The sequence below is a fragment of the Myzus persicae genome, unplaced genomic scaffold, assembly GCF_001856785.1.
Source record: "Myzus persicae strain clone G006 unplaced genomic scaffold, MPER_G0061.0, whole genome shotgun sequence".
Lineage (NCBI taxonomy): Eukaryota > Metazoa > Arthropoda > Insecta > Hemiptera > Aphididae > Myzus > Myzus persicae.
In genome coordinates, this window is record NW_019100636.1 from 88,889 (window position 1) to 106,369 (window position 17,481).

At 28.1% G+C, this 17,481-nt stretch overlaps 1 protein-coding gene across 1 annotated transcript; it reads left to right on the top strand.

Moving 5' to 3' along the window:
* The first annotated feature begins 320 nt into the window (after window positions 1-320).
* LOC111038008 (tubulin glycylase 3A-like) lies at window positions 321-9,312 on the top strand. Its single transcript, XM_022320925.1, has 11 exons — window positions 321-375; window positions 498-802; window positions 1,005-1,134; window positions 1,218-1,438; window positions 2,697-2,894; window positions 2,966-3,163; window positions 6,004-6,220; window positions 6,289-6,379; window positions 6,500-6,664; window positions 7,968-8,221; window positions 9,074-9,312. Exons 1-11 carry the CDS (start codon window positions 321-323, stop codon window positions 9,310-9,312), a joined length of 2,073 nt encoding a protein of 690 aa, XP_022176617.1.
* Window positions 9,313-17,481: the final 8,169 nt, after the last annotated feature.

Consider the following 17,481-nt stretch of genomic DNA (forward strand, 5'->3'; position numbering starts at 1 on the left):
AAAACAATGCAAATAATTGCTTAAAGTAAACCACTTTATAATTCACACGGATCCTTAAACACTGAAGCATAATTATTGTTTTGCAAATAACAGCCAACAGGTACTCTATTATGATAAACCAGTTACGCCAGTTACGTAGGTAACTATATCGGCAATTTAACATTCATTACCATAGATATAAAGTATAAACATCGAAAAAACATCTTGAATAACACATCTACACATCCAACATAACTTAAATTTTATATTATTTTTAAAACTATTCAACAAATTTACATAAACTAATCAATTCGATACAAAAATCGAAATAACACGTCATAATGAATTCTAATAATAACTGCACTAACAAAAGAAATTCATTTTTAACTCGGTATGGTAAGAAATCATTTTTAAATCGAAAATATAAAACTAAATCTGTAACACTTGCCTAAAATAATAAAATATCTACTGTTGAAGTTATTCAATACACGTGCAATCATTTTTAGATTATGACTATCGTATCGACTATAGTTACAACGAGGTAAAGCAATGTTCAATCACAAACAGTACTAAAACAAAGGATGAACAAGGCGGTTCTAATCAAATTCCGGAAGTAAAAAATGAATACCAATACTCAGAACTGTCAAAAATGAGAAGCCTTAACACCAGATACCAATTAAATTTTCAAAACTATATTCAGGAACTGTATAAATCATTGATAAAAGAGTGCAACTATAACTTATTAGATTTAAATTCATTAAACACATCATTAGACTTTGAATCTTTGTTGAGTGTCAGTAATCGAACGTTGAAAGCTATAAAGGTACTTTAGAATAGATCAAAGTATTAAAACGTTTAATAAAATAAACAAACAGAATAATATTAAAATTATATATTGCTAATTTATAAGACTGCAGGTAAATTTAGTTTTATTGAGATGAGCATTCTCAAAAATATATATTATTAACATTATTAAAGTACTTAATTCGAATTTATGGTTTATTGTTTTTGTTTTTTATTTATAGGATCGAAAAATATTTTCGGTATTAGGATATTTTCCAACGATTTCTGTAGAGCTGAAAAATCGTGGTTGGGTCGAAAAACGAGATCCGTACCGACCACCAATAAATTATTCGCTGTGTTTAAAATCATCACGTAAATATTTGAACAGCATTCGCGTATGCTGAAAAATTGAAATCGTATAGCAATTTATTTATGTACAATATTGAAACTTTAAGCACACATGGTTAATTGGATCGAATCGCCTCCACTGATTAAATCGTCAATCAATGAAAACGAAGGTGCCATTGAGCGTATAAAAAGTTTGCAAACTTGGAATATTCTAAAAAATAAAAGATCTGACTTTATTTTCGTCACTAGAAAACAGTTGATTAATTGGTCGACTTTAAGTAAATTGACATGTGTCAGTCAGATGACAAGACACTTATTTTGTACCAAAGTAGGTAGTATATTTTTACCTACATATTATAATACATATCTAATTATAATTTACAACTATTAAATATTTCACTCAACTATTGACAAATCCAATAGTTGTCTTGGGGCTCGGCTCATCTTAATGCATTAGTGTTTAATTTTTAAAACTGTTACTTGGTCACTTGGTTGAGAGCACCTTTTGAATTGTTCATTTTAGACCAAAAGATTAAATAAATAAGTTAAAACTCAACCGAACAACATACAAATACACAATTCATAATCAGATCATTCAGATGTACGAATAAAAGCTCTCAAAATAAGTTATATAAATATTATTATGAAAATAAACTTAAACTCTCTTTATTTTTCTTATAAATTAAAAACATTAGCCAGTGGTATATTTAACGAAGTGCAATGGTTAGAACTTAGAAGGGACTGCAATTGGAAGTAATTTAAAAATAATTTATTTTTGTTCTATAATCTTAATTTTATTTATCTGAACTATTTACTATATAATTTTACATACTCGCGCACATTCAAGCTTAAACAACTACGAATAAAAATATATTCATACCTAGGTACTTAAATCATATTTTTTTCTATACCTACCCAGATACCTGTTATTATTTTCGAATAAATTAATTCCTTCACGTTTTCGTTTAAACGATCGTTTATACAAACGCTCAAGCACACTATAATACTAATCTCAGTATAGGTATTGACTTGGGTACTATATTATTGCTTTTATGTACATCGAAATATTTAAAAATGTAATTATATTTACGATGTTTGATGTACCTAACCCATTTGTTAATAATATAGTACCAATATGTATAACTCTGTTAGGTTTTAAACGAATTATTAAAATACATTTTAAAAGAATCCACAAAATATACCATAATCAATATCACTAGTAATGTATAATTGTGATTACAAAAAAAATGTTTAACTTTATTTATTTATCGACTGTCGGTAAGATGACGAAAATTATATAAATGTATAATGAAAATGTAATGAAAGTGTAATAACAAATTAAAATAACCATGTGTGAAAACAATATGGTTTTTTTTTTTTAATTGCTAGTTGAAGTTTTTTATTGGAGTATTATAAAAAGATAAATGCTATTTTAAATGTTTTGGCTGTTAATGAGATTTTTAATATACATTCTCCAATAGTTGAATATAAATAACACCATAACAGATAACAATTATGCATTACCAAACTGATTAGGTTATTATTAGTCAGCCTTGTGGTTAAAATATCTATTTTGACAAACACAGAATGGTTTGGCACAATGTTTGGAATCTTACAAAAATGCTGAAACGAATTTGATGTTTCCGAGGTGTCATTATATTCGAACCGAAGCAGACAGTGATGCATTTGTGGAAGATTTCATTACGACAGCGTTGGTAAGCACACTGAAAATTATTGTAAAAGCAATTGAGAATAATAAAAGAATGTTCACAGAAAATGGCAATGTAAGTTTTAATTTATAGTAACTGTATAAAAGTCAAAAATAATGAAATCGTTTACATCATGACCTCACTAGATACCATACGAATTTATTGATTTTGTGAAACGAAGTATACTAAAAATTTTGAATAAACAAAAAACTGGCAATACTGAGGCAGATATATGGAAATTTAAAAGTCAAAAAGAAGTATTGGACAAATTTCTGATTCATTACACAAAATTGATCAGTGATAGTAACTCCAAATTTAGTCAAGAATACACAAATGAATTAGAAGTAAATCTATGTTGTGCTACAATTATTTAGCAAAAACATTTTAAAATTTAAAAAAATTGTAACCGCTCTGCTATTCAGTAGGTGCGAGTGTACCTCTTCATTGTGTATAGGTCACTGTAATGGATGTGTTAAATTTGAATTCAATGATTAATCATTACCTATACGAAAAACGATTCTGAGCGGAGACGGTCCAGCATTCTAATTAGGTACTATAACTACTAAGTATATTTTATTATACGTTTAATATTTATACTGCTATCATTGAAATTTATTTTAATGTTGGTATTACGGTACTCGTTACATGGTAAAATGAGCAATAGCTTAAAATTAATTTCAATATTTTGAAAATTTCATTGGGTATATTACATTTTTATAATATGAGTAAAAATAACAAGTCCCCACAAATATTTTTGAATCACTACAAAATAACCAAAATCGTTATTGCACATTTAAATATCCCATTTCGTAAATTTTAACAAGAAATGACTATAAACAAAATTGTGCTTTTGTATATTTTTTTATTTTTTGGGGAGTTTTAGTAAGAATTTGCATGCATTTCATCTGTACAAATTGAAAAGATTTTAATTACAAAATAATATTTGTACATTTTTATGATTTTGTCAAAATCTAAACTTAAAATTAATTTTTTTTTAATTCGTGTTTTTAATATTGCTATTATTAAATTGATAAAAGAATATCTTATATGTGATCGAGTATTATTTTTTACTTAGCCTAAAAATTGTTATCTACCAACACTTTTCAACAAAAAAACCAAAAAAAATTCAAATATTTCAAATGCTTATAAATAGCTTAAAATATTAGTTTAAATTTTTAAAAAAAATAGCCAACACAAACATTCAGTGCAAGTATCTACAGTTGTCAGTTTTGAAATAAAAATAATATGAAAATCGATTTTTTATGGTTTTGCATAAAAATTTCCTTTTTTTTCATTTTTGTTTTTCCCAATTATAAAGAAAAATACTGAGGAGTTTTTACTATTGACCTCCCAACGTACCATTAATTTTACTAACAGAAAAGATTTTAAAGTTAAAAACTAAAGCATTTTTGCCGCTCCAAAGGGTGTCGAAAGACTCATAAATTAAAAAACGTATTATTGTAAAATCAATGACTCCGCTCAGAATTTAAAATGTGCAAACATTTTCTATGTAAGTTTTTGTCTCCCAGCGAATAACTTCTCTCCGTCTTCTAGGTTTAGGATAGTACTTCAAAAGAAGCATTATACAAACACTGATTATATTTCTTGTATAATTAAATAACAGCCAAATTATGTTTACTTGGTAAATACTGCAGCCAAATTTTATAAAAGCAAAATATTTTAATACCCAGTTTAGTTAGTCATCTATGATCTATATAATACAAGCAATATTATTTTCATAAAAGATATTGTTCTGAAACATGACCTAATTATAAAATTTGATGTTCAAAAATTGGTTTATACTAAAAGAAGATCACGATTTCATTTGCCCCCTGTCTTATTTTGCTTATGGAGGGCAGGGAAATGATTTGCAAAATGAGTATATAACTTTCAAAAAAATCGGTCATGGTGGGGGGGGGGGCACTTCACGCACTTGATTTCATTATATTCTTAGTGCATGCAAAAATGTATGTTAAATAAAATATGTTTTTAAAATTTACAACTTCTTTAGGTCAATTTTTCCAGTAACATATTCATTATATTCATATTTTTTTATTCATTTTAATAATAAAATCACATCATACGGCGTTTTTGATAGACAATTTTAGCTACGCTAAAGATGAATGTTCATTTTTTCGGGAATCTATAAGGGCCTTGTAAATGAGTTATATTTTTCATTAAAATTACCCAAGAGCTAGTCAAAAATTAAAGTATTTTTTGTGGGTTGACTTTAAAAATAAAAAGATATTTTAATTTATTCTCTTATATTTGTGTTTAAATTTTTTTTTTTTTAAGAGATAATATACAATCTATACAATATAGCATAATAAGTATATGTGAAAAGCGTAGTTATACATGAAAAGACTTGATTAAGAAATCACCCTATGGTAACCCTATATGTGTTTATTTAAAATTGAAATTAATATTCTTGTAACTAAACTTCTCACCGTTCCGAGTATTGAACATAAATAAATGTAAAACTCTTTAAATTGTTCATTCTCATTAACAATTCACTGAATATGAATTAGTAAGCAGTCCGATTTCTAGTTTATAAATTATATGATATGCATTCAAACATATTTTTAATTTTTAAACCTAAATACTAGAAGAACCCTTTTTAAAAATCCATTATAGCTATTTCACGTTTATAAATTATTTTTGAATCTACTATTTTTTGATCTATTATTGAAATAATTCTTAAACATCTGTGTGTAGGACTACTGTAGGTACTATATTTTTGATATTGGTTACGGATATGTTGGCGATTGGCGGTAACCACAATCTTATTATAATTACTATTTCTTACACAGTAAAGACTAAAGACACGCCATTTCAGAAATTACGGAAGAATTGCCTATACATAACCCCTTAACCTCATCCAAGGACTTGTCTTTTCAAGGAAAGGTTTTTTTAAATAATCAACAATTCACTTATAAATCAATTTTAAACGACATTTACATATTTGACATACACTCTCACATAGTAGCATCGCTAAATTGCTGTAATGATAAATGCTAACGAGCAGGTTCCAAAAAATATAGATCGTGAGGTACCTACCAGATAACAAGGCTTAAACATTTTTCTGTACTCTCTTAATTGTACGAAAAATGAGCAGGATTTGTCAATGGAATCGATATTTCGGATTTTCTAGTAATTATAATATGTAATCTGTGTTATACTATAGTTCGATGTCTACGCAAAATGTAAATATTTACTCGAAGAAGTGAAAACATATTGTCCCCAACACTATATAGACGGAATTACCAATACATGGATCATAAAACCCAGGTCAAACTGTTCTGGTCATGGCATCATATTGTCTAGAAACTTGCAGACGATCAAAAAAAAAATCGCTGGAGCAGATGTCTTGAGAAATAATCATATTGTACAAAAATATATAGGTAAAAATAATCCAATACATTAAAAAGTAATAAGACATAAAAACTACCAAAATTCTTTTTATTTTTAGAAAGACCCCTTTTGGTTTATACTTGTAAAATTGATTTGCGACAATGGTTTTTAGTGACCAATATGAGTCCAGTAGTTGTGTGGATGTATAAGTTAGTATACCTATACAATATTTTTCAAATGTCTATTACCATTTGTATAATTGCATCATACGGATTACATGAGCACAATGTTTAATAGAAAAAATTGTTGAAATAACCATTTTTTTACAGAGAGGGTTATGTCCGATTTTGTACTAACAGTTTCTCCATGGAAAACATGCATGAATCCATTCATCTGAGCAATGTTAGGCTGCAAAATAAATACCGAAAATTTAGAAATTCGCAAATACCCGAAGAGTGCATGTGGGATTACAGAGAACTACAAAACCATTTAAGGTACATAACATATAACTGGTATGGCTCTATGAGGTACCGAAAGTTCATACTGTACCGCTTTAAGAGGCCTCACAACTGATGTAATTTTAGTCAAAAACTGGGTACTTATTAAGAATCCTACTGTATGGCATATAATTTCTCCCGATTTTCATTCTGAAAAAATATGAAGACTCTCTATATCAAGGAAATAATCAAGCTACATTTTTACACTCGTATTTTGAATAATTATAATAAGTGGTTCAAAAATTTTAAGATAAAATATTTAGTCGGATCTAAATAATTTTAAAAACGTACTGCGGTCGAATATAGTTTTCAAAATAAAAAATATTGTTATCATTTTGATGTCATATATTGGAATAATTAGAATTGTATTTAAAAAAACATATTTTTTGTTTTGTGATTATAGAATATATTTGGATCTCATGTAAAACTCAATGGAGGTGTATAAAATAAACCCCGAGAGGTACTCATACCTTTACTATAATGTAATCTGTATTTCCATTTAATATGACCATTTATTACTAACACACGGATATGGTCAACGGCCAAATTCTTATTAAGTTGAATATAAAATGTTCCTTTAAACCTTTATTAATCTAGTCGTCACAACTCATAGGTCTCTTGAGTTATCTTGAAAACCAATTGGCAATTGTTTAATACAGATTTTACTACTAGCCTGAGGCTGAAGTATATATTTTTCGTACTCCTCGATTTATATTTTTTTTTAAATAAGAAAAATAATCAATATGAAAAAATTATAAAAATAAAAATATTAACAAAGAATTTTCGTAATACAGACCACTTTAATTGCTTAACCCACTCTTTTGATACTCTCCATGAAGACCTCTCCATTCCAACAGTTTAACTATAACTTGTCATCAAAACCTCATATTATAAACGCTTCCACTCTAATCCATCCATCCGTCCAAAATAACTCTCTAATTTCCTACTTATCCCTTCTGAATAGGCTAGAAGACGTTTAAAAATGTATTGATACGTAATCTTCTAATTAAATAAAAACTAATAAAACATCGCCGTGACTGATTTCCTCTAACAAAAGTCTATCAACGTAAAACTCCTTCTAACTCGGTTTACACTAATTGAACAAATAAATAACTATAGTTTATCTGACCATGTCTTATGATAAATACAACAAATAAACACTGCACAGTCACAAAATGTGTAACACATAATTTTAATCCCTGCTGTGTCGAACTAAATATACGTCGTATTCATATAATATAATTGTGTAGGTTATTTCTGTGTAGCCGTATATAGTCTTACAATTACATAACTTTTTCAGAAATATTGGACAAGAATACGTATGGGATGAATTAATATTTCCCGGGATGTGCGAAAGTATTTACGCTGTGTTACAAGCTGCTACGGACACTTCGTTTTACCGCGACAAAACTTTTCAATTGTTTGGAGCCGATTTCTTGATCACGGATAACTTTATCCCATATTTGATCGAGATCAATTCCATTCCCGGACTGAATCCATCTACGAGCGTCATTGCAAATTTGGTGCCTATGCTCCTAGGTGACATAATAAAAGGTACCTAAATCATTTTTATACCTAGCGTTGTAAATTATTTGGGTACTTGTATTTTAGTACTGAGTTGGTGTGTTTCGTAATGCTGCACAGATTTTTGACACTGTTATTTGGATTATTTCGATTAAGCATAAAATATAGGTGTTAAGTTATTTACATTTATGTTAAGTTACATCTTATACAACTATTTTATTTACCGTGCTCTATTAAGAGCACCTAAACAGTATCCAAACACCATAGGTTAGGTCAAAAACATTTTTTACAACATTCAAGCTACCTACAGTTATTGTAAAAAACTAACTGTAATAATTACTATCAAAATTATCATAATCTTAACATATATAAGAAATTAGATATTCAACGAAGAATAACGACTTTAATTTTCATTGTAATTCAAAAATGTTTTTCGTTTGGTATTTTTAAAGTGTTATCATTTATGAATACAATTATTTTTTAGTATAGTCTATACATCTGTATAAAATTATTTTTTCAAAATATTTAGATCAATTTTAAACTATTGCCTATCTTATAACACTTACCCATTCACACACGGCAAATCGGTATTCACTCAAGAGTTATAAAAACAATGATAATATATGATATAGGACGTGGGTATAATTAATATGAGCTATTATAATAATTAATAATTAATAATTTAGTAAATGCAATGTTTTGGACAACCTACCGTATTACGTTTTACTAGTAGTTGAATAAACTATACTATAACTTGGCTACGTCAATGGTATAATATACACTAAAAATATTAGATTTTCGTTTTCTGAAACAAAATTCCTGAGTCTATAGCTGAAGTGAGATTTTTCTTAAATCTCTTCTCTGTCTAATACTTTTTTATAGTGACGGTGGACTACAAGACAAACTTGAACGCCGACACAGGGCTGTTTGTAAGGGTTGTGCCGGAAAAGTGGAAACCATCCTCAGGGACCGCAGTCAACTGCAGCAGAAATCCATTAAATTCGTCGGCGGCTCTGACTGCGGAACAGACACCTTTCACGTTTGACTACCACCGCCGGTGGATGGACAGTGTCAATAAAAAGTTAGTGGCACTACAGCTACATAGGAAAAAACAAAAATAATAGACCGAAGTAAGCAGACACTAATACCGCCACCGTCGTCATCCCAATGAATCGTCAAATCTCACTCAGCTAATCCGAAAAAATAATTTCGTAAGTCGACTTGTTTTTAATTTAAGGGATGAGTGTCGTTCAGCGATCGGCTAACACTTATCATAGTTATCACTCATTAACCATTGCTAATGTACGGTTGATTTTTGTACAAAAATAATTGTATAAAAAATGATTAAATAAAATACCTATATTTTCAACCATTTTGAAAAATCTTAAAATACAACCAAGTAAATATAAGATTCAATTAAACAGTCGCATTTAAAAATTAAAAATATATTATCAACACAAAATGAACACTTGGAAATTAGGGATTAAATCAATCAGGTTTACCTTATTTGATCTGCAGTGACGATACATTATATAATAACTATAATTATCTAATTTATAAGTTATCTATATGTGAACATATAACTTATAAGTTATAACTAACCTCAATGAAATCTTTTCAAAGTACTACATCTACCTACCTCTTAAGTGGATTAGTTTTCTTGTTTTAATTTTTAAAAAACTAGCAATTTTTTTTAACAAATATTGTATTTCATAGATGTTTAATAAATAATGATTTATGAGTATGCTACTATGAGTGAGTAGCATATTCTTATAATTTATTACTGTAAATTCATAAAATATAGAATTTTTTATAAACATAAGTCTTATGCCATGTTGAATAAAAAGTTGATTCAATTTAATGAACCAATCATGGGCCATTGAATCGTATTTAAGGGACCATTATTCATTATATAGTCATTACTCTTTAGCTCACTATTGATTCATTAAATGTTTGGTGCAACTCGGCATAAACATATTAGTCAGTCTAAAAAATAGTTTTTATTATTTTTTATACTAATTAAAATAATTATTATATTTTATTTTATTTTCAGTAATAAATTATAAGAATATAATTTTTTTCTATAATATGCACATTACATAATTTGCGGGAAAAAATCATAAAAATCTATTGATTTTTGTCTTATAACGTCGGAAAAATTTGCCATCCCTACAGTTGTATAATATGTAAAGTTACATTCATTGTAGGTTGGATTACACAAACGGGTCACGTGATTAAACCATACTATACTCTTTAGTGATACAAAGCTAAATTGATTTCTTTGTAATGTATATTATAAATATTATATTATGTATAATATATATAATAATATAATATTATTATATTTTTGTTATTATTATTATTATTATATATAGGTATTTTATTTTATATGTATTATTATGAAAATTGATAAGAAAAATTATGAGGAGCGGAAATGTGAATGTTTATGATATTTAAACGTGGGTATTTAGAGCTGCTGTAAATATTATTATTTGATGTAGCTATTTCACTATGTCAATGTCAATGATATTCCGGATACTCACCATTGTCGGTTGGTTTTCGTATAGGTTTAACACGCATGGTATGTTTACAACGATGTGTATAATAGGTAATATACATATGGGAAATTGGAATGCGTTTTCACACCGTTCATAATGCCATTTACAACAATAATAAAACGAACTCAAGTTTTCACGAAAATTATTCACGCTCCGGATTCCTTCAAGCGATAATTCACAATGCTCATCTATACCAGAAGCTGCGGTCCACCGCTGTAGCAGGTTAGGTTAAGTAGTAGGTACCTACTTAGCTATAGATCCTATGTCAAATTCAAAGATAAACACTAATTTTTCGAAAAGTACTAACGATTTTGAAAATGTAAGTATTATTTGATATTTTTACATAATTTTAAATGATTACAAGACAACAATTTTATTTTGAATTATATTTTTTAGAGTATTTCAATACTTAAACCGAGTTTTGGACTAGCAACTAATTAGTTATAAGTATTATGAGTATGCTAATATAGATAAGGCCTGTAAAGCTAAGTAGAATTGGACCCGAGTTCCGAGTGACCAGGGATACCCCTCAAAAAAGTTATCTTTTAACCTAACCGTCTTATCACTATAACAAACTGCTTCTACGACATATTCCAAAACATATTCTGCTACACAAAACAGTAAAAAACTTAAAAAACGGTAAATTTTTTCATCTACATTAAAATAAATACATAAATATGTTTTTGGGCTGGACACACGTTTTATTGTTTCTGACCGATTTTTAGTAAGGTGTTTGTTGTCATGGTTACTTAAAAAAAAAACGTATATTTATGATTTATAGATTTCCCTTGTAGAGTAAAAATATCGAGTAACCTAGTGTAGTATGGTTTTTTCTAAATACCGAGTGGTAAATGAATTTGGTAAATGAATCACCCGGTATACGCACATTATAATATAATATAAATTATAATCTGCAGCCATCATACCTTTTACATAACGATACAATTAATAATAATATAATAATATTCATCTATAGGCCATGACAGATGAAATAGTGACCACTGACTAATATATTACAATAAATTGTGGTTTCACGATATCTCACAACAACCACAAACCCGTTGGAAAACTCTCCTAACGGACGTCTAGATCACGATTATTATAAAACCAAAAATTAATAAACTGAGTTACCGAAAAACATTGACACACCTAGTTGAAGTCGCGGCACCTACTTATTCATTGATATAATATAAGTTATAATCAGCACTATTTTGTGAGTGCCTAGTAGATAATTGGACTGCGGTCATTATGTGACATTTCTGACGTTCGTCGATCGATAATAATATAATATAAATAATATAAATAAAATGAAAGCAAAATGTCTAAGTACACCATGAATAAGATGTGTATTGATAAGTGATGACAATATTATACGCTAGTTGGTATACGATATAATATATTATTATATACTCGTATCAACGTGATTAAGAAACAATAATGGTATCGCAAAATTGTGTTCTCAATTTATCACAGTTGCAGTTGAACAATCGTTGACCTACAAAGGAACATAAAGGATAAGAAAATCTATTATGACTATATAGTAGTATACCTAGTTTATAAGTAAATAGAAAATATAAACCACGAATAAACCTATATGAAATGTTTAATTTAAAAAAAAAATTTGATGATTATAATTAATAAGTAAAATACTAACATAACGTAATAATTATAATATAGCTAGGTTAGGTTAGCTAGGATGGTTTCATTTTGTCCAAACATAAAGCCAGTTAAAATGTTTATGGGTCATTAAAGTGATGAATTCATTTCAATTGCATTAGGTTCAGACTCTCAGATGATAGTCACTAACAAAATCCAATAGCAGTAATTCATTTTATAAAAAATATCCGAATATTATCTTTTGACTATCATAAAGTTTCTTCTATGTTATATTTAATAGCAGTAACGACAGGTACCTTTGAATCAATCTACTTTACGATGTTTAACTATTATTCACAGTCTTAAAGTGTGAAGTCCTTAAAACTTAAAATTGAACCTTAAAATTTGTGATTTTCGAAATTTTGAAATGTTGTTACAGTAATACTGTTTTTATATTAAATAATATCTTATAGGGCCCGCAAAAACATTTAATACAATAAGTGTCCGAAATTTGATGTGGAGACGTTCTTATAAATGTGTTACGAGTTTCTAAAAACTAAATAAACATATGTTAAAATATTAACATGTATATGATTAGAATGGCATCCCAGAGTTATTCCCAAAATAACAACATGTGGTTGGAACATAATAGTTATAAATAATATTATGATAATAGTAGAATTTATTAAAAGTTTTAATTGTTGGCTTCGATAATGAATGGCACCTATCAAATGTATCAAGTAGTATGCCTATCCCATTTAATATATTAATATATGATTAAATAACTGAGATTTAGATCAAACTATTTGCATTTACTAAAACAGGATTTTACCAACACAGACAAAAACAAGGGCGTTGACCGAATTGTAAGACCTCTGGTCTATGAAAAGAGGAACGAAAACATCATTTAAAAGGAAAATTGCTGCACAGCATTTTTGATGTAGAATAGCCTTAGAGTCCTGAGCACCTTCGGGCCACAAGAATTTTACAATTACATATTTACATTTATAACTTGTGTTTTTACTTAAAAATAACAACTATTTATTATTATTATTATTATTAAGCAAACTATCCGCGACGCCTGTGGCCATTGGATATAACAGTACATTATATATATATTTACACATTACATGAATTTTTAAATTATGATATACAGAATAATTAACAACTATTTAATTATTCAACTGATGAAAATTGTCTTGAGTTTATTAAAACACTTCAGCAATCAATTAAAATTTAAATCACTGGCAGAGCCGCACGCAACAAATGTATAGTATAATACAGAAGACAGTAGTACCCAACCCGAGAAGGTATTCTATGTGGCCCATAACGAATTTTCTAAAAAAAAAATTTGAAAAATGTATGAAAAATGTTTAAATTATTTATTTTCATAATTATTTTTATTTAAATTTACAAATTCGTTTAAATAATTATTTCAAAAAATAAAATTATAATGATAATAATAAAACTAAAAACTATACAGAAATGTTATACTCTTATTTTTAATGTGAAATTTGAGCTTATACTTCTTTTACTAATAATGGAAAATCTGGTTGAAATGTAGCGGTTCTAATCCTCAAAATTTGAATGAAGGTGTTCACCCGTAAGTCGCGATCTATGAACTGATTTTGTTTGTTTCATTCGTGAAAATATTTGTTAGCATTTATACGTCGAGCCAAATACAGTAGCCATTTTCATTATAAAGTCTCTTAAAGCAGGGAAATCTTCGTGTGTTTTTTTTAAATAAAATGTTGAAATATCGTTTTGTTTCATGTTTTGAAATTCATCACAGTAAAATGAATTTGTTTTCGACTCAATAACTTCAAGTTGAAGAGAAGTGCCGACAACATTTTCATCAATATTAAATGGATTTTCAAATTAACGCCACGATTTTTTCGTGTAATTTAACATCAAAAAATCGGTTTTATACTTTGTGGCCCGCTTGAAGATAATTTTTTACCAAAGTGGCCCGGCAAAGGAAAAAGGATGGGCATCACTGGTCTAATACAAAAAAATAAAAATAAATTAAATGTTCAGTGAACAAGCGGACTACTAATAGGTAGGTAGGTGTCGTATATTTTTGTATATTTTCTACCATACAACATATTAACATAATAATGGTATAGAAACTAACCCTCATTTTACACGTTACTATAAGATAAGTCATAACTGCAGGTATTCATTAGCATTAGCACTATATAGCGTAAATAAGTATCTAAGCAACCATGGTATGGGGATCTTCATCACAAAACGACGATTGGACATAAAAGAAATTTAATGATCGTTGCAGGCTATGCAAACAATTATTCATTGTTTTATAAGATATTTATTAGACAATCTGTAGCACAAGTGATTAAGTAGCTGTAAGGACTGTAAGGACTAAGGAGTGTATCAAGTAATGAAACTGTATGAAGTCAAATGGCAAATTTGAATCTTACAATTATTTAAACAGTAAAATATAATATCTAATTAATAAATATTCTGCTTTCTTTCTACCGCGTAAAATCGTCTATCGACGTGTCACATCCGATACTATACTAATTATACTTATGAATCATTTACCAGAAGTAACTAGAGTTACGTGGTGTTATTCACAATAATTTTAGTGACTAATTTTTCAATGGACTAAATTAACTAAATTTAATAATGATTATTACTCAATTACATCTTTAAAATTGTTACATTATAGTTTTTATATCTATACAGTTCCTTAATATTTATCTCCTGAAGATTGACGTTAGATTCTATTACATTTTCAGCGCAATGACTGATAAAAGTTTTTCTACTCTTTAATTTGAATAGTTTTTTTAAACCTAATACCTCAATACCTTAACATTTTTCGTAGTCTATACATTTTCGTTTATTTGTTTTCGTTTATTTTGTCTTTTGTACTTTTTATATGAAATGTACTCAAATGTTACGATAGTACATTTTTACAATCCTACTTTTACAATATATTTATTTTATCGTAGAATACATATGTTTATTTGATATTAACACATTTTTTTCTAACTTAATTTCGATTACAGTGCCTAGGTTGATACTTATTTGAATTTTGTTTTCGCTATAGAAATTTTTTATAAATTTTAAATTTGTAATTATAACTTCTGCACAAATTCTGAACTCCTATCTAGCACAAACGCAAGCACGCCATACACGAACGTCGTGAATCCCATTTGTTATATGCTAATGATCGGTATCTACATTATTTAGTTCACCGACGACTGATGAAGAAAAGTACATAGAATTTAAATCTTAACGTTAAACTTAACTAGTTTTTCCACATAACGAAGAAAATATATTATTTGTGTTTGTCATCACCTTTAAGATCACTTTAAAATAGTTTCAATGTCTGCTTTGCGGGTGGTTTTGGTTAGAAAGTTAAGCCTAGTTCACTATTTGTCACTTGAGGGTCTCAAATGTATAAAAGTTCCCATTACTTTTCAAATAAAAAAAACCTATGGAATACATCGATTTTAATCAAATATTAGCTCTTTTTGTGTTATTTTATAGACATTTGAATTTTCGAATTTATTTGATTATTTTAGATTTAGTTATGATACAATTGTTGTTTATCATTCAAAAAGCTTGAACATTTAAGGCACTGTTCTCTCGAGTTTTTCTTATAGAAATTAAAATAATATCGAAAAAACATAAAGCAATGGTTAATTTTTTTACTGAAATTTGAAGTTCTAATTTTGACAACATTTTAGTTATTATGTTGTAATGCATATACATTATATTCCGTAGGTACTTGAACGTATTGCCATTATAATAATATGTATATTAGGTATATTATAAATTATTAATTTTCTATACACATGCAATGATTTTTCAAAATACCTATCTAAACATTTTAAACTAATTTTGATATACCTATTTATTATATTATGAACCTAAAAAGCCGTTTTAGGTACTTATTGACTTATAAGTTAGTATTAATTGTGTAATGTATAAATGATATCATAAAAGTGTGAGAATGTGAGATGGTTTTGGAAAAAATTAGTTCAACATACTGTACTGCTATAATACTAATAGAAAAAAATTAATAATTGTACCTAAATACTTTTATAAATTAACCTTATAGAAATAGAAACCGTCAAACCGTCTCCGCTCGAAATAATTTTTAGTATGCAGTGATTTATGATATATTTTATCATTGAATTCTAATTTAAGACACCCGTTACAGTGACCTACTCAATAACGAGGTTTGCTCAAAACCTACTAGCTATAGAGCAGAGTGCTTACTCTATTATTTTAAAATATGATTTTAATTTCTAGGCAAAAGTACGACGTGGATCCCAATATAGATACTGCGGATATTGCTTGCTGGGTACAACTTATACTTTTCCACTGGTAACTTTGAACCTCCTAATAAGGGGTATATTAAAACCTATATTCCAACCTAAGTGAAAATCAAGGTCCAATAACCCAAAATTGCTAGGCGAATGGTGAGATCTGCGGGCAGCCCCAGTTCCATCCACTGGAGGGTGATTTACGAGTATGAATACTGTTTTTCGGAATTACAATTTTAGTACGATCATGCATTGCGCACCACACGTTCAAGGATGCATGATTGTAGAAAACTGTGGCTTTTAGCATTTACAAAACATTGCTCGGTACGCATACGGCTGCGTGACTTTAACGCTCCTAATACTATGAAAATAAGACGTACTTAGTTGTGTTTCTAGTAGTTTTATTGTATGCCTAACCTGACTGGCGACTATATACCTACAGGTACCACTTGTTTTTTGGAGTTCAGTAGTATAATACATTATAGGTATACAATTCGTATAAAATAACCCATAATAAAATAATATTTATCTGATAATATAGTATGTAAGTATGTTATATTGTTATACAATTATACAAATACAACTAGGAAATAACTAATACAAATTATATTTATATATAGGTACAGTTATCAATTAATTACTTCAACAATAATAACTATAGGGATATAGGATATAATTCTGTCCTAGTATGTGTGGAAATAGTAGACTTATATATGTAGGTAATGTGTATTATCGCTAATCGGTTTTGAAAAAAAACATAAAAAACTGTATCACGGGGGCATTTATGGTGAATTACGAATAAAAAAATACCAATGAGGATACCGTTTAAAAATTCTGAGGA

Bases quoted from the DNA above. Each gene is read 5' to 3' on its own strand.
- LOC111038008 (XM_022320925.1), top strand. From the start codon at position 321: ATGAATTCTAATAATAACTGCACTAACAAAAGAAATTCATTTTTAACT. The intron at 376-497 runs GTAAGAAATCAT...ATTATGACTATC, and splicing joins TTCATTTTTAACTCGGTATG to GTATCGACTATAGTTACAAC. The intron at 3,164-6,003 runs GTAAATCTATGT...GTTATACTATAG, and splicing joins AATACACAAATGAATTAGAA to TTCGATGTCTACGCAAAATG.